General features: G+C 38.0%; 2 protein-coding genes and 1 pseudogene across 3 annotated transcripts; 2 read left to right on the forward strand and 1 right to left on the reverse strand.

Moving 5' to 3' along the window:
- Positions 1–39: 39 nt before the first annotated feature.
- AT2G12930 lies at positions 40–6,169 on the forward strand (annotated as a pseudogene; the record flags this gene model as incomplete). Its single annotated transcript has 1 exon — positions 40–6,169.
- A 2,286-nt stretch (positions 6,170–8,455) lies between these two features.
- Positions 8,456–9,459, reverse strand: AT2G12935 (uncharacterized protein; the record flags this gene model as incomplete). The annotated part of the gene is made up of 4 exons (NM_147307.1): positions 8,456–8,593; positions 8,673–8,696; positions 9,067–9,274; positions 9,386–9,459. 4 exons carry the CDS (start codon positions 9,457–9,459, stop codon positions 8,456–8,458), a joined length of 444 nt encoding a protein of 147 aa, NP_671842.1.
- A 1,433-nt stretch (positions 9,460–10,892) lies between these two features.
- Positions 10,893–12,508, forward strand: UNE4 (Basic-leucine zipper (bZIP) transcription factor family protein). Its single transcript, NM_126904.6, has 4 exons — positions 10,893–11,391; positions 11,558–11,690; positions 11,786–11,870; positions 12,302–12,508. The coding sequence occupies exons 1-4, from the start codon at positions 10,931–10,933 to the stop codon at positions 12,505–12,507; spliced, it is 885 nt and encodes a 294-aa protein (NP_178948.5). The 5' UTR covers positions 10,893–10,930; the 3' UTR covers position 12,508.
- The last annotated feature ends 3,353 nt before the right edge of the window (positions 12,509–15,861 follow it).

Consider the following 15,861-nt stretch of genomic DNA (forward strand, 5'->3'; position numbering starts at 1 on the left):
CTATGTTGAGAGCCTTTTTATGTGTCATATATAGGCCTAATGACCGCCTCATCCTATATTCTCAGAAGATTTCTACTTATCTTTAAGTTGGCTACTGAGGGTCTTCGCAGGAAGGAGATTTTCCTTATTTTTTGCGAGCTTCAGGAAAACATCCAGATTTGACAATATCCTCGAAGATTCTTCATTATCATTTCCGGGTTTTTCGGAAATTGTCTTTGGATCCTTTTTATAAAATGTGCAAGTCTTTGCTTTGGGCAACTATGTAACGCCCACGATCCTCAATAGGATCGTTGGCTAGGACTTGGTCCAAGAAAAGAAGGTGGAGACTCGGACAAGTGGGAAGGAGCTGGCCATAAGCTCAGACAAAGGGGAAATCATGCGGGTCAGTTCGTCTGAAGCTCAAGCTCAGCTGGAATGAGTGACGGTTACTTGGGCCGAGTGACAGTCCAGCTCGGGCAGCCAGACGAGTGACGGTTAAGCTCGAGGCAGTTGGAAGAGTGACGGTTGAGCTCGAGGTAGCTGGTCGACTGTTCGACCAGCTGGGCGGTTATCCAGACGGTTACTTGGGCAGTTATGGTCGAACGGTTACTTGCCCAAAGGGTGGATAAGGGCGAGCAGTTACGGGCGAAGATATACAACTCTTCGGAAAGATGCAAGGAACGGATGTGTTGATTCGGCGGGTCTTAATTGACCTACTGGAAATCGGTTGGACTGATGTGCGATCTTCCCCTCTCCGAATCCTCTCTACGGATCCGAGTAATGTATGGCCTATAGAGCATTGCATGGACTTGCATATGACTAAGTAAATGAGATTACTTATGGCTCTATGACTTTCAGGAACGAATGGTGATCGTGGGAAGGACTTGGCTTAGGCGCGAGAGACTCAAGGTCGTGATGATGGGTGGTGATAGTTCGGATAGTCTAGGGATCGATTATATGACTTGTAATAGCTTATATGCAAACTCATAAGTTGTTTACTCTATTCGTCTCATATATTGAATCATAGAATCATATAAAACGGATTACACTAGGAATGAACCTCATAAACGGTTAAGGCCGAGTCACTTAGTGGCTTGGGGCGGGAGATCTCGTCCGGACTTAGGCAGTCTAGATCGGGGCCTTTCAAGTTGGTATCAGAGCATGCTTGGTTCTAGGACTAGGTGTTGGGTTAAGGGGTATCACCACTCGTTGACTTGAGAATCTCGCGGTAGTTGTTCTTTACTCTTTTGCGATTTTACTATGAGTTATGTGGATTAACTTTGAAGGTTTCGCAGATGAGTAAGAGCAGCAAAACGGGAAAGAGCAAGAAGGACAAGGGCATTGTTAAGGAGACTTTGGTTGAGGAGGAAACAATGATCAACAAGAAAACCAGAGTCGGGACAATGCTTGATGAGACAGACTCGGCCGGACATGAGGCCGGGAAGAAGTCTATAAATGAGGAAGCACCGGAAAGTAGCGATGCAAGGGATAACACGGATAACCGGAACAATACTTCAACGACCCAAGAACAGTGGGATTTGATGAAAGGAATGATGGCGCAACTAGCCACATTAACCAAGGCCGTTGTAGCGGATCTGGTGGTTTAAAGGGTGGATAACCAACAGGATGATGACTCAGAAGTTGTGGATGTGAATCATGAGCGAAAAAGGGGAGACTATCTGAGCCTTCTCGAACATGTCTCAAGGCTAGGCACGAGACATTTCATGGGGAATACGAATACGATTGTGGCCGATGAGTGGAGGAGTAGACTCAAGAGGAAATTCAAGTCTACTCGCTGCCCTGAGGATTACCAAAGGGACATTGCAGTCCACTTCCTTGAAGGAGACGCCCATAATTGGTGGTTAAGCGTCAAAAAATGCAGAGGGGACGAGGTCCGGTCCTTTGCGGATTTCGAAGACGAGTTTAACAAGAAGTACTTTCCACCGGAGGCTTGGGATAGGCTTGAATGTGCGTACCTCGACCTAGTTCAAGGGAACCGCACGGTACGTGAATATGATGAGGAGTTTAACCGCCTTAGGCGTTATGTGGGACGCAAACTTGAGGAGGAACAAGCCTTGGTGCGCCGATTTATCCGCGGACTAAGAATAGAGATCCGCAACCATTGTTTGGTCCGGACATTCAACTTGGTTTCCGAATCGGTTGAAAGGGCAACAATGATTGAGGAAGGGATCGAGTAAGAAAGGTACTTGAATCGGGAGAAAGCTCTGATCCGGAACAATCAGCACACCAAACCCGCGGATAAGAAAAGGAAATTTGACAAGGTGGATAACACCAAGTCCGATGCTAAGACCAGGGAATGTGTGACATGTGGTAAGAGCCACAGCGGAACTTGCTGGAAGGCCATAGGTGTATGTGGCCGGTGTGGAAGCAAGGACCATGCGATCCAAAGCTGCCCGAGAATGGAACTAGGACAGTCCAAGGTTCTCGGTGAAGAGACAAGGACTTGTTTCTATTGCGGGAAGGTTGGACATCTAAAGCGGGAGTGCCATAAGCTTACTGCGAAGAAGCAGGCCGGACAAAGGGACAATCGCGGGGGTAATGGGTTGCCACCTCCCCCTAAGCGGCAGGCCGTGGCACCGCGAGTTTATGAGCTGTCCGAGGAAGCTAACGATGCCGAGAACTTCAGGGCGATTACTGATACGTGATCGCAACTCCCTATTCATTATTTCTCTAACTGCATTTGCATTGCATCATGCATAAGGGGAAAGGGAGGTACTCAACATTCTAAGGGAATGTGTAGGGACCTTGAGAGTAGGTGACGTAGAAACGCACACTCTATTTGATTATGGGGCTACCCATTGTTTTGTTAGTATAGAATCGGTTGAATCAGGTGGGTTCAGGAAAGAACCAAACACCGATTATGGAATAATACGACCGGCCGGCAGACAGGCAATGTATCCGACCGGACTTGTTCGGGGCATCTCGGTTGTAGTGAATGGTGTCAATATGCCCGCGGACCTAATCATTATTCCACTAAAGAAACACGATATTATCTTAGGGATGGACTGGTTGGGGAAGTACAAGGCTCACATAGATTGTCACTGAGGACGGATACAATTCGAGAGGGACGAGGGTATGTTAAAATTCCAAAGAATAAGAACAACCTCGGGAAGCTTAGTAATCTCGGCAATCCAGGCTTAAAGGATGCTCAGGAAAGGATGTGAGGCATATTTAGCCACGATCACAACCAAGGAAGTGGGGGCGAGTGCGGAGTTGAAAGACATTCCGATCGTCAACGAGTTCTCGGACGTGTTTGCTGCCGTTAGTGGTGTACCACCGGACCGGTCAGACCTGTTCACGATAGAACTTGAACCCGGGACAACCCCCATATCTAAAGCTCCGTACCGGATGGCACCGGCGGAAATGGCGGAGCTAAAGAAACAGTTGGCGGAGTTGTTGGAGAAAGGATTCATCAGGCTGAGTAGCTCACCATGGGGTGCGTCGGTTTTGTTTGTGAAAAAGAAAGATGGTAGCTTTAGGCTATACATCGACTATTGGGGATTGAATAAAGTTACGGTGAAAACAAATATCATTTACCCCGGATAGATGAGTTGATGGATCAACTTGGAGGCGCACAGTGGTTTTCAAAAATCGACTTGGCCTCGGGATATCACCAAATTCCCATTGAGCCAAAGAATGTAAGGAAAACAACTTTCCGGACGAGGTACGACCATTATGAGTTTGTGGTCATGCCATTCGGATTGACCAATGCGCCAGCAGCCTTCATGAAAATGATGAACAGTGTGTTCCGGGATTTCCTAGACGAGTTTGTTATCATCTTCATTGATGATATCCTTGTTTACTCAAAATCTTGGGAAGCTCACCAAAAACATCTAAGGGCGGTGCTGGAACGGCTAAGAGAACATGAGCTATTTGCAAAGTTATGTAAATGCTTGTTTTGGCAAAGGAGCGTTGGTTTTCTTGGCCATATTATCTCAGACCAAGGAGTATCAGTTGATCCGGAGAAAATTCGGTCGATCCAGGAGTGGCCACGACCAAGGAATGCCACCGAGATTAGGAGTTTTCATGGACTAGCGGGGTATTACCGAAGGTTCGTAATGAGTTTCGCGAGCATGGCCCAACCCATGACTGGACTGACCGGAAAAGACACCGCAGTCAACTGGTCGGAGGAGTGCGAGAAAAGTTTCTTGGAGTTAAAGGCCATGTTGACTAATGCACCAGTGTTGGTCTTACCAGAGGAAGGTGAGCCATATACGGTGTACACGGACGCGTCCATAATGGGACTAGGATGCGTATTGATGCAAAAGGGGAGTGTTATCGCATACGCATCGAGGCAATTGCGGAAATACGAGAAGAACTACCCTACGCATGATTTGGAAATGGCCGCGTTAGTATTTGCGTTGAAGATTTGGCGATCATATTTGTATGGTGCTAAGGTTCAAATCTATACTGACCACAAAAGCGTAAAGTACATATTCACCCAGCCGGAGTTGAATCTAAGGCAAAGAAGGTGGATGAAACTTGTGGCGGATTACGAGTTGGACATAGCATACCATCCGGACAAGGCCAACCAAGTCGCCGATGCCCTTAGTAGGAGGCGCTCGGAAGTGGAAGCGGAAAGGAACCAAATGAACTTGGTTAACATGATGGGGATATTGCATTTGAATGCCTTGTCTAAGGAAGTTGAACCCTTAGGGTTGGGAGCCGCCGATCAGGCCGATCTGCTTAGTAGGATCCGGCTGGCTTAGGAAAGGGACGAGGAGATAAAAGGATGGGCACTAAACAATAAGACCGAGTACCAAACCTCTAACAATGGTACAATCTGGTGAACGATCGAGTATGTGTGCCGAATGATAGGGCATTAAAGGAGAAAATCCTGAAAGAGGCGCATCAATCGAAATTCTCAATCCATCGGGGGTCGAACAAGATGTACCGCGACCTCAAAAGGTACTACCATTGGGTAGGAATGAAGAAAGAGGTGGCCAAGTGCCCGACTTGTCAACTAGTCAAGGCGGAGCATCAAGTACCAAGTGGGTTGTTACAAAACCTACCGATACAGGAATGGAAGTGGGACCATAAAACGATGGACTTTGTCACGGGACTGTCGACGGGGATCAAGTCCAAACACAACACGGTATGGGTTGTAGTGGACCAACTGACTAAGTCCGCGCATTTCATGGCAATCTCGGATAAGGATGGAGCCGAAATCATTGCCGAGAAGTACATAGACGAGATTGTGCGATTACATGGGATTCCGGTTAGTATAGTGTCGGACTGAGACACAAGGTTCACGTCAAATTTTTGGAAGGCTTTTCAAAAGGCCTTAGGGACTCGAGTGAACCTAAGTACTGCCTATCACCCACAGACGTATGGACAGTCCGAACGAACGATTCAAACCCTCAAGGACATGTTGAGGGCATGCGTCTTGGATTGGGGAGGAAACTGGGAGAAATATCTAAGGTTAGTAGAGTTTGCATACAATAACAATTTTCAAGCTAGTATTGGTATGTCTCCCTATGAGGCGTTGTATGGCCGAGCTTGTAGAACACAGTTGTGTTGGACGCCAGTGGGCGAACGTCGGTTGTTCGGACCTACGATCGTGGATGAAATCACGAAGAGAATGAAGTTCTTAAAAATCAAGTTAAAGGAAGCCCAACATCGTCAGAAAAGCTACGCCAACAAGCGTCGAAAGGGTTTGGAATTCCAAGTAGGAGACTTGGTGTACTTAAAGGCGATGACCTACAAAGGGGCAGGGCGATTCACCTCAAGGAAAAAGTTAAGCCCAAGGTATGTTGGCCCGTACAAGGTGATCGAACGAGTAGGGGCGGTGGCATACAAACTTGACCTTCCTCCAAAACTAAACGCGTTTCACAACGTCTTCCATGTATCACAACTACGGAAGTGTTTAAGTGATCAAGAAGAAAGCGTGGAAGATGTACCTCCCGGGTTAAAGGAGAACATGACGGTGGAAGCATGGCCGGTACGGATCATGGATCGAATGAAGAAAGGGACTCGGGGAAAATCAATGGATTTGTTAAAAGTCTTGTGGAATTGTGGAGGCCGTGAAGAATACACTTGGGAAACCGAGAAGAAAATGAAGGCCAATTTTCCGGAGTGGTTCAAGGAGATGGGTAAAGATCAACTTGATGCGGATTTGGGGACGAATCCAATTCAAGGGGGGGAGACTTGTAACGCCCGCGATCCTCAATAGGATCGTTGGCTAGGACTTGGTCCGAGAAAAGAAGGTGGAGTCTCGGACAAGTGGGAAGGAGCTGGCCATAAGCTCACATTCTAACTATGAGATGCTAGGCTTCGGCTCGGCACACATTCTACAAGACCTAATATCTCCCGAGCCGGGCCTAAACGATCCACGAGGCGTCAAAGCTTGGCTCGGGTATGTTTACTGGAACAACAACCGAGCCGCATGGTGGTTCTATTCCGGGGTCCCGAGGTGTTTCCTTCCCCTGCTCGGGGTGTGTTTCCTTGAATGATCCGAGCTGGGTAATAGATACCCGAGTAGATAACGTCTCGTGAATAGGTCTCTGCCCTTGAAGTGGTAAGCTTAGCTCCCGAGACGTTTATGGTCTTTATCTGTTTGGCTCGGTCTTTTGGGTGAAATCTGACCCCAACCGTAGTTACGAGTGGCAACAAATTTGAGTAAATTTAGTGTGGTTACATATTGACAATATACAATAACCATCTTATGTGGATTAAGGATTCTTCACTTAATAATTGTTAAAAACTAAGTGAGTTGGAAAAATTTTAATTTTTTTGAAACATAATTATAAAAGTAGTTAGTTTACTATTTATAATTAGCAAAATAGGGACTTTTGAATGTTTGTGTAATACAATTTTTGTGAGATTGGTTTTGTAGTGGAATTGTAAAATTACTTAAAAGGGCTTTCGACTGTTTGAGGAGGGTGTATCCGTGTATAGTATATTGGAAGACTCTATATGAAATATAGTTTCCAAAGCAGAAATTGAATATTGTCGACAATAACCATTTTTTTTTTACACACTTCTAATTTATTATATCTCCAGAATTAAAATACCCATTTTAAAAATTTGTTTTCTAAACAATTTCAGATCCACAAAAATCTATATTTGTTTCTCTCTAATTTGACATGCATTATGTATATTTAGTTTCAAATATTTTATATATACATATTTATATGCATAGTTTATTAAATTTACATTTACATAAAAATATATCCAATTTTATTCGTACATCATATTAATTGTACAAGTGTATAGACATATAAATTTTTGTATGTGTACAGTTTAATTGTGTACAAATATATATAAATGTATATTCTTATACACTTGTAAAATTAATATGCTATACAAATAAAAATAAATACACTTTCATACATCAGTACACTGAATAAGTTGTATGTATAACTATGTATATATAAAATATTTGAAATCAATTATACATAATACATGTCATATTATAGAGAAAAAATATTAATGTTATGGATCTAAAATTGTTTAGAAAAAAATTTATATTGACAAATATTTGAATTATTAGATTTAAGTTGATCAAAAAAGAAAATAAAAATACAGAAAAAAGAGATGTGCATGTAAGAAAGAAAGATGTAGCGTGTGGAGATGGAGAGGGAGAAAAAAATAATTTAATTTTAATGGCATGATTGTAAAATTAAATGTTTTGGTGAGGCTTGACAAGTCAATCAAATAGTAATATACAATTAAAAATCACAATTTGTTTTAATATCATTTTTAGGTGGTTAAAAATTGTTTTGTAAATAATAAACCGACTAAACTGAGATATGTGGATTCTATAATTTCGAATTATGATTTCTGAGATAAGTTTTGAAATTTTGTTATTGAAAAAAAAAGCACGGGACCATTGTTTGAGATGCATCTAGTGTAACAGTGTTATACGATACCTCTCACAAAAAATGATTGTCAATCCTTTAAATAACACGTTATTCCCATAAATAATAACTAGCCAAAATACATCTTTTTACTCCTAAATTTACTAAAGGAAACCTGGTTACGCCCGTAAATGTTTAAATATTTTTTATATCTTTATTTATTTAAATTTTGGATATATTTTTAATTAATATAAAGAAATACTCTACATTAGCACATAATTGACCATTGTTTTTATATATTTACAATTCACATTTTTTTTTACAATCCGTGTTTGATTTATACTAACTTGAATAGTTCTAAAGTTTGTATGAAACGGTAAAATAAATTTTGAAAAATATAAGAAAGTTGAAGAAGCATTATAACTTTGTACCACAAATTGTAAAACTTGTATTTCTAAAACATTGGGAGAATCTGAATAATATATATGTTACTAAATAACTTAGACTATATAATTTGACGTTTTACATTTTTGTTGACTGTATAGTTTATGAATAAAAAATGACATGACAAAAAAAAACTAATACAAAGGAGAATTAAAACAAGTCTTCTTTCATTAAAATTTGCATCATTTCTCATACAGTTTTTATATAATTCACTATCTTCCGGCGCTGGTGTAGCTGTTGCTCGCCGGCATCGGACGATGTCTTCTCTTTGTTGCTCCGCTCTTCTCCCAAAGAATTAAAACAAGTCTCGTCTCAATCTTTTCAAGCCTTGAGTCCATCATCTCCGTCTCCTTCCATCTTCAATCTCGCAGTTGCGTCTTCTCGATTGCAGATCTGTTAGAATCTTTTCTCTGAAGTTCATTGGCTCACCAGGCCGACGTGCTCCGCCTCCTTCTGGAAGAACCAGCAACTACTTCGTTACCGGCTCATTTTTCCGTTTTTTCCCTAGCCATGCGTTTCATCTTTACCGGTTGTTGTTGTTTCGTCGACCTATCTTTCCGATGATCTCTGCCATTTATTGATCTCCGTGGTCGATGATTTTGTCGCCTCTGTCACCCGCCGCCGTCGCATGTTCTCGACCTCGTTTGGATTAGGTCAGATCCTCATTTTACAACTTTGGAAGAAGACTTTAGTTTGGGCTTTGCCCATCTTGGTATCTTTTGGGTGGTGTAGAGGCCCGTTAAGGTTTTTGGGCAGCTTTCTTTTGGTATGCCCTAATGTTGTGCAACGCTCATCATTTGCGTCCACAACTATTTCGGGAAACCTTTGTCTCTCCCTTAGTTACATGTTGTCTTCCGCCTGTTTTGGCATTCAATGGTTCATCGGATACTTCTCCGGGTTCCATCTGCTTATACCGGATACTTCTCCGGCAAACCCATTTTGCTTCCGATATAGAACGACATGTGTTGGTTTGGATCCCGTCAATCTTCAGCGAAGTTTGCTCACCGAATACTTCTCTAGAGTCCCTATGCCTACATCTAACGCAAATTTAGGTTGTTTTCAATCTAGAAGCACGTTTGATAGTTTGAATTTTGTCTCAACGTCACATTGTACTTCTCGTTGTACTGTGACTATCTCCTTACCAGTCGAGGTTTTTGTGTTGTTTGCGATTTCCCTCATATGCATGCTTGTGATTGTTGGTTTCAGCACTTCTCATGGTCCCCTATCAAGCTTCTTTCAGCTTGTGTCTCTATGTTTTAGTTATTTTGGGTAAAACGCTTTAATCTTCAAACTTGATTTTTGGGTTTGTCCGTTGAAGCTTAATCTTCCTGTATCTTTCTAATATGAATCTATGAATTTGGTGCACAAAAAAGAAGGTTTAAATCAATATGGAGTGATAAGGTACATTGAATGTATGAAGTTTTTAAATTTGTGGGATATGTTTTTTTTTTTTGCCAAAACATAATAATTGAAATTTTTATTTAATAAAATCTCAAGATGATGTGGCGTATGGAGAGAGTGTTTTAGAAGTGTTGATGTAGACACGTGGAAAAGCCTCAATGAGCTTTTTTATTAGCAATAGATTAATTATTGTAAATTATGAAAACTATTATATATCCAATTCTTCCACGGACAATTCTTTTCAACCATTATTAGATCCACGAGAGATGACACCTCATTCTTCTTCTTCATGCTCTCCATTATTAGATCCACGAGAGACGACACCTCCTTCTCCTTCTTCATGCTCTTGATGGTCACCTTCAATGATCCTCTCTGTATAGAATCCTGGCGATCGTCTATAATTATACATCGTTGGAGATCTCTTGCACACTTACCTCCTTTAATCTGAAAATCTGCTAATAATTCGCAATATCTTGGATACGTACTGTAGATATCTTGATGTAGAAACATCAATGAAGCATTGGTCAACCAATAGACTAAGGGTTTCACACTTGCCAAAATATCTCAATAGCAAAAATAAACAACATTCCAAAATAACTGTAAGAAATATTTTTTTTTTTTTTACCAAAATAGCTAAGTAGCAAAATAAACAACATATCAAATTAACTACTCACTAGCAAAAGTAGACAACACTCCAACATCATTCACTAGCCAAAGTAATTAACATTCCATTAATTAAATTTAAATTAAGATTGAGTCAATAACAAACTTAATCACCTTAGATAGATAATTTTTCATTATATATATTACCTAAAACGCACAGAGTTCCATCAAATGTGTTGACTTCAAAATTTGTATGTTATTTTGTTGACAAAAATAAGATTCAAACTTATGGATTTAATAAGGAAAATCATAAAATTCTAATAAATGAGGGTAAAAACATGGGACTCATTTGTTGTTCTTAAACAATATAAAAAGAGATTCATGCAAACTATACATATCCATCCAAACAACATAAATCATATTTCTGTTTCTGAGAGGTTTTTTCAACTCTTTATTGCTTACTCAACGTTTCAATTTGTTTTTGTTCTCCTTTCTCTATAAACTGATGACAACCTCGTTGTTGTCACAATTCAAGACAAGATATCTTTGATCATTTTAATTGTTATTTTTCCCATTTTTCTATTTTTTCTGCATGTAAGAAAAATGAGTTATACATAGAAACATGACTTGTTTTATATGATGCAGATTTATACTCCATTGTTGGTCTTCTTCAATCTTTAACAATGAATGGATCCGACAATACCACTCCGTCCCGACCATGGTCGATAACTCAGCCTTCACTTGCCTTCTCCTCCTTGCCCCCATTGAGCCCTTCTCCGTCGTCATCCCGTCGCAATTCATTACCATTGATGAATCCGTCAACTTCTATGGAGAGTAGAGACTCTTCCATGAGGTTTAAGAAAAACTCTTTATTGCCTCCTTTGGGTGTGAAGAAAATAGCACCCAAAGATATTGGACCCCTAAAGAGACACTACAGGAGTGTTTCAATGGATAGTTGTTTGAGTGACTTACTGAAGCTAACTCCTTCTCCGGGTAACACTCCATCTTCAAGATTGGTTGATGGAGACCAGAATGCTTCCAGGCTAGAGTTTGATGCCAATGATTATACTGATGATGAATTGAATAAGATAGCAAAGAGTAACAAACTTAAAGAGGTTGCATTGGATCCTAAGGAAGTCAGAAGGTAAGTGAACATGTGTGACAAAATTATTATTTGTGCTTTTTTTTTTTTTTGGTATTCCTTTTTTATTCTTTTATTATTATCATGGTTGGTATTTCTTTTTTATTAAATTTTTTTTTTGGTATTCCTTTTTTATTATTCCAATTTATCCATATGTATGCTCTTTCAGAATCTTGAAGAATCGAGAGTCCGCAGCACATTTAAAGCAGAAGAAGTTACAGTATATGATTAACTTGGAACACAGAATAAACTTTGTTGAGAACGAAAATGCTTCAATATTTGAAAAGATCAAGCTTTTGGAGGTGAAACATATCACATTAGCCACCATTAGCTTGTCATGTCTAAACGGTATTTATAAGAAGGTTACTTAAGTTTTATGGTTTTAATGTACATGCAGAATGATAAAACAATGATGATGAATGAGAAGAAGGAAATCATGATTCGAATTGAATCGATGGAGATACAGGCACAACTTCGGGATGGTACATCATCTTTATCTATCGATACTTTAGCAAGTCTTTTAGTTTGATTTTATGGTTTAAGTTTTACGCTGGTAATTGCATGAACTTTCTTGACCTCCCCCTTATTTTGGGTTGACCATGATAGTATTTACGACGATAAGATCTTCTTTATGTGCAATAATTTCCATCAGTAAAAAAGGAGCTAAATATATTGCATAAAAAGGAAAGTTTTTTGAATAAGTTTTAGTAGATCCATAACCGTAAAATACGGTTTTTCCGCTTTACCTGAAACTTAATGTGTAGGATGATGTATTTTTTTTATTGCGACGTATAAACAAAATAACGCATTTTGAATGAAACTTTTTACGTGAATCTTAACCACAACACCTTTTAAAAAAATCTCTTGCTTTTTAACTGTTGAATATTTGTTTTCATTTCCTTTATTGTTGCAGTCTTGACTGAACATTTGCACGGAGAAAGTGAAAGGCTAAAAGCTGCATTAATTTCGAACGAAAATGGGAATGGAAAAGTCCAAAAGCTAAGGATGGCAACTTGTGAAGTATTGCAGAACCGTCATGAATTCGACAAATCAAACATGGAAGTAATGGACTCAAACATGATCAATTGGTCGCAACCAAACCCTGGTTTTAATGGATGAATCTAACGAAGTTGAGGTGACTTTAGGAACTCAATGGGATTAAGGATCGAAGTTATAGTCCTCTTAAGTTCTTTCAGTGTATCTAATTTATGTTCATGGTCATGTTAAGAGTAAAAATTAATAGTAATCGTGAGAATTCTCTAAGATGATATGACCTTTTTATGTTTTGTTTTATCCAGTTCTTCCATTTTTCAATAAAACTATTTTTTTTATTCGCTCGTACATGTCGTTTTTTTTGTCCCTAATTTAAGTTTTTTTTATCATATTTTTTTAGAGCTTAGAAGAGCCTATCCTAAAGAATATTGTTTACATAAGTAATACGACGCAGTTGAGTACAAATCTTTCGTGCGGGATTGTCCGCTTTTATATTTGCACTACGAGATATTAAGTATAAAGAGAAAGTTGTGAATTATTCTTGTCGCTCTGTAAATCCTCAAAATATGTTGAAAACGCTGTCCATTCGTTTGAAGAAGAGACCATCTTCACTAGGTTAGAACAGTATTTAAAAGATGTTAATTCTTGATTGTCGGCATCAATCATATATTTCATCGCCCAAAGTATAGCTTCGACATCTATGAAGTGGAGATAGACTTCTACGCAGATTGGCAACTCCTATGTTTGCCGACTCTCCATTTGATGAGATGGAAAACCACCCTAATCCACAAAACTTATCTTTTCTTTTCCATGATATATCCACAAAGCAACAAAATCCAAAATAAATATTATCTTTAATTTTAGTTCTCTATAATATTTTAAATATTTTGTATTAATATACTTTTAAATAATTTATCATCTAATTAATTTATGTTTCTTTTTTAACTTCTAATTTATAAGTTTTCATATTAGGTTGCAATGCAAAATTTAAATATAAAAGACCCTTTAGTTGTTAAAAATTACATCAAATGTCATAGATAATAAAATATCTAAGAGTAATAAAAAAGAATAAAGAACGAGCATTTTCGTCATAATAGAAAAAGAAAAAGACAGCAAACCTAAATCTTTCCCTATTTGGAGAGTACTATTCGGACCACATAATTTTGAGATATTTGTACCGCTATCAATAACAGAAAAGTAGCCAATTTAATCTAAGATAGTTAATGAGATTTCAACAACTAATATGTAAATTGATTCATATTGGTATACTATGAGTATATTCCAATAACAAATTATAAAAAATTAATGTACTATTCTCTTTGTTTATATTGCTAAATAGGGAAAATTAGGAAAAATGATATCTACCACTTTTTTGTCCATATTTTATTTTTTGGTGAAAGTGTCCATACTTTAATTTGTTTTCAAAAAAAGAAAACCACAATAACATGTAAATATACAAATATAGACATGTTTTGAAGTGAAATTTTATTGGTTTTATTGAAAAAGTTTATCTTTTAATAGATAAAGTTTCGTCTACTTTTGTTAGAACACGTTTTCAAGAGTTCTATGAAAGTAAGAATGTGTATTCTACATTTTTGTACACGTTTTACCAATTTTAGATTAGTTTCCTAATCTTAATAATTCAGAAGTCTGAATATCAAATTTCTAAAATATTTGAAACACGCATTATACGATCTGCTCTATGCTCTAAATATTTTGGACTAGTCATTCTACTAATTACTTCATCATATGCTATTGCTAGAATTGTAGGGGAATGTATTTTAACAATGATTTTGGAAAATTTTGCCTTTTTTTTTTTTTGTTAAAATCACCTGTTATGCAATTTGGGATTTTAAAATCTCTTCTCAAATTTCATGTTATGTAAAATCATTCCAAATCATTTATAATCTCATGTTATTCAATCATGAATTTCTAAAAACCATAACAAATTCTTTATTATTTCATACAATAAAATTTGTTTTAAAAAATATTGAAAACTGATTTGGTGAGCCTATGGATACCTTTTTAGTGTAACAATAAGAACTAAACAATCACACCTCTAGAGGTGGTATTTGATTTATAAAAAAAAGAACTAACAACATGTGGTTAACGAAATTAAACTATTGAACAATCTCCTCTCTTCATCCTCGTCTTCATCTCCCTCGATCTTGATCCCTTGAAAAAAATAACATAAGAGATCCTAAAACCAAAGTCCCCATTTACCTCGAATTATGTACAAGGACTAAAGTCAAAAGAGTCTGGTGATGACTCACTTCCCATCCTCAGAAGTCTCGAGCAACCTCAATCGGATTCTCGAGGAGCACAAACGGTTACAAATAGATGAATAAAACCATTTGACGATTAAAAGTCAAATTGTTGCTAGGTCGGTTTTGATCTTCAGTTCTCATGTTTGTTTCTTTGCTAATAACATAATAGAGCTTTATTTGTGAAATTGATTAATTAAGATGGAATTTTGAGTGGGTTTATTAGTCGTCAAGCATGGTGGTGAATCTCGTTATGCTTATGTGTATCACTTTAATTTTCCTTGCTGATACTAATACTAAAGAGCCATAAAAATTTATGGATTGATTTGTTGAAAAATTGTAAGTAAATCCGAGGTTTATAACACTAGATTTTTGAAATTAGGTTGATGGAGAGGCATAAGTTTTTGCTTTGAGCTTAATCATGAATTCCACCATTATTAATAATGTTTTTGAAATTCAAACGACATGTTAAAGAAGTTACCACAAACCAAAATTCAAGGCATGTTTTCATGGCTAGTTGGACTTGTTACTTGTTGATAGTGATTCCAAGTACTTTTTAGCCTTTGAGTAATTCACTGATTGATTCTACCATCTGCAAATTTTTAGAAAATCCCAATTTTTCTATTTTTTTTGTGCTAAAAGTCTCACCAAATCATCTATTATTATCTCTTTGAAATCTCACCAAATTATAAATTATCTATACCTTTTTGAAACGAAAAATAATAATTCAACCAAAATTATCCTAAAAACTCACTTAAATCTCTTCAAATCCAAAATTTCCTAAATTCCACCTAACCCTTCTAAATCTTTAATTGAATACTACTTCTTTAGATGTGTCATCCATGTTATGACATATACCTGTATTAGTAACCGTTGGCAAAGACATGTGCATTAATCTAGAATTCAGAATTTCTAAACTTGAATTTACGAGACAATCATTGGAGCTAGATGCATTCACTTTCTGCTCTAGTGATGTGGCATCTACTACTTGTCTTTTAGAGCAAGTTGCATCAAAATGTCCCTTCTTATGACATCTATAACATGTTGGTTCATGTGATTTCAAAGAATCATAGGACTGACCTTTCTTTAGTTCAGCATGCGGTTGAGTATATAATTCAATTACCGGTATGAGGCTCGGGTTTTCTTTTGCACATGTACCAATCTCATTCTTCTTAGCGGGATCTTGATTCGCATTTTGATTTGAACTAACACGTAG

The sequence above is a fragment of the Arabidopsis thaliana genome, chromosome 2 (assembly GCF_000001735.4).
Source record: "Arabidopsis thaliana chromosome 2, partial sequence".
NCBI lineage: Eukaryota > Viridiplantae > Streptophyta > Magnoliopsida > Brassicales > Brassicaceae > Arabidopsis > Arabidopsis thaliana.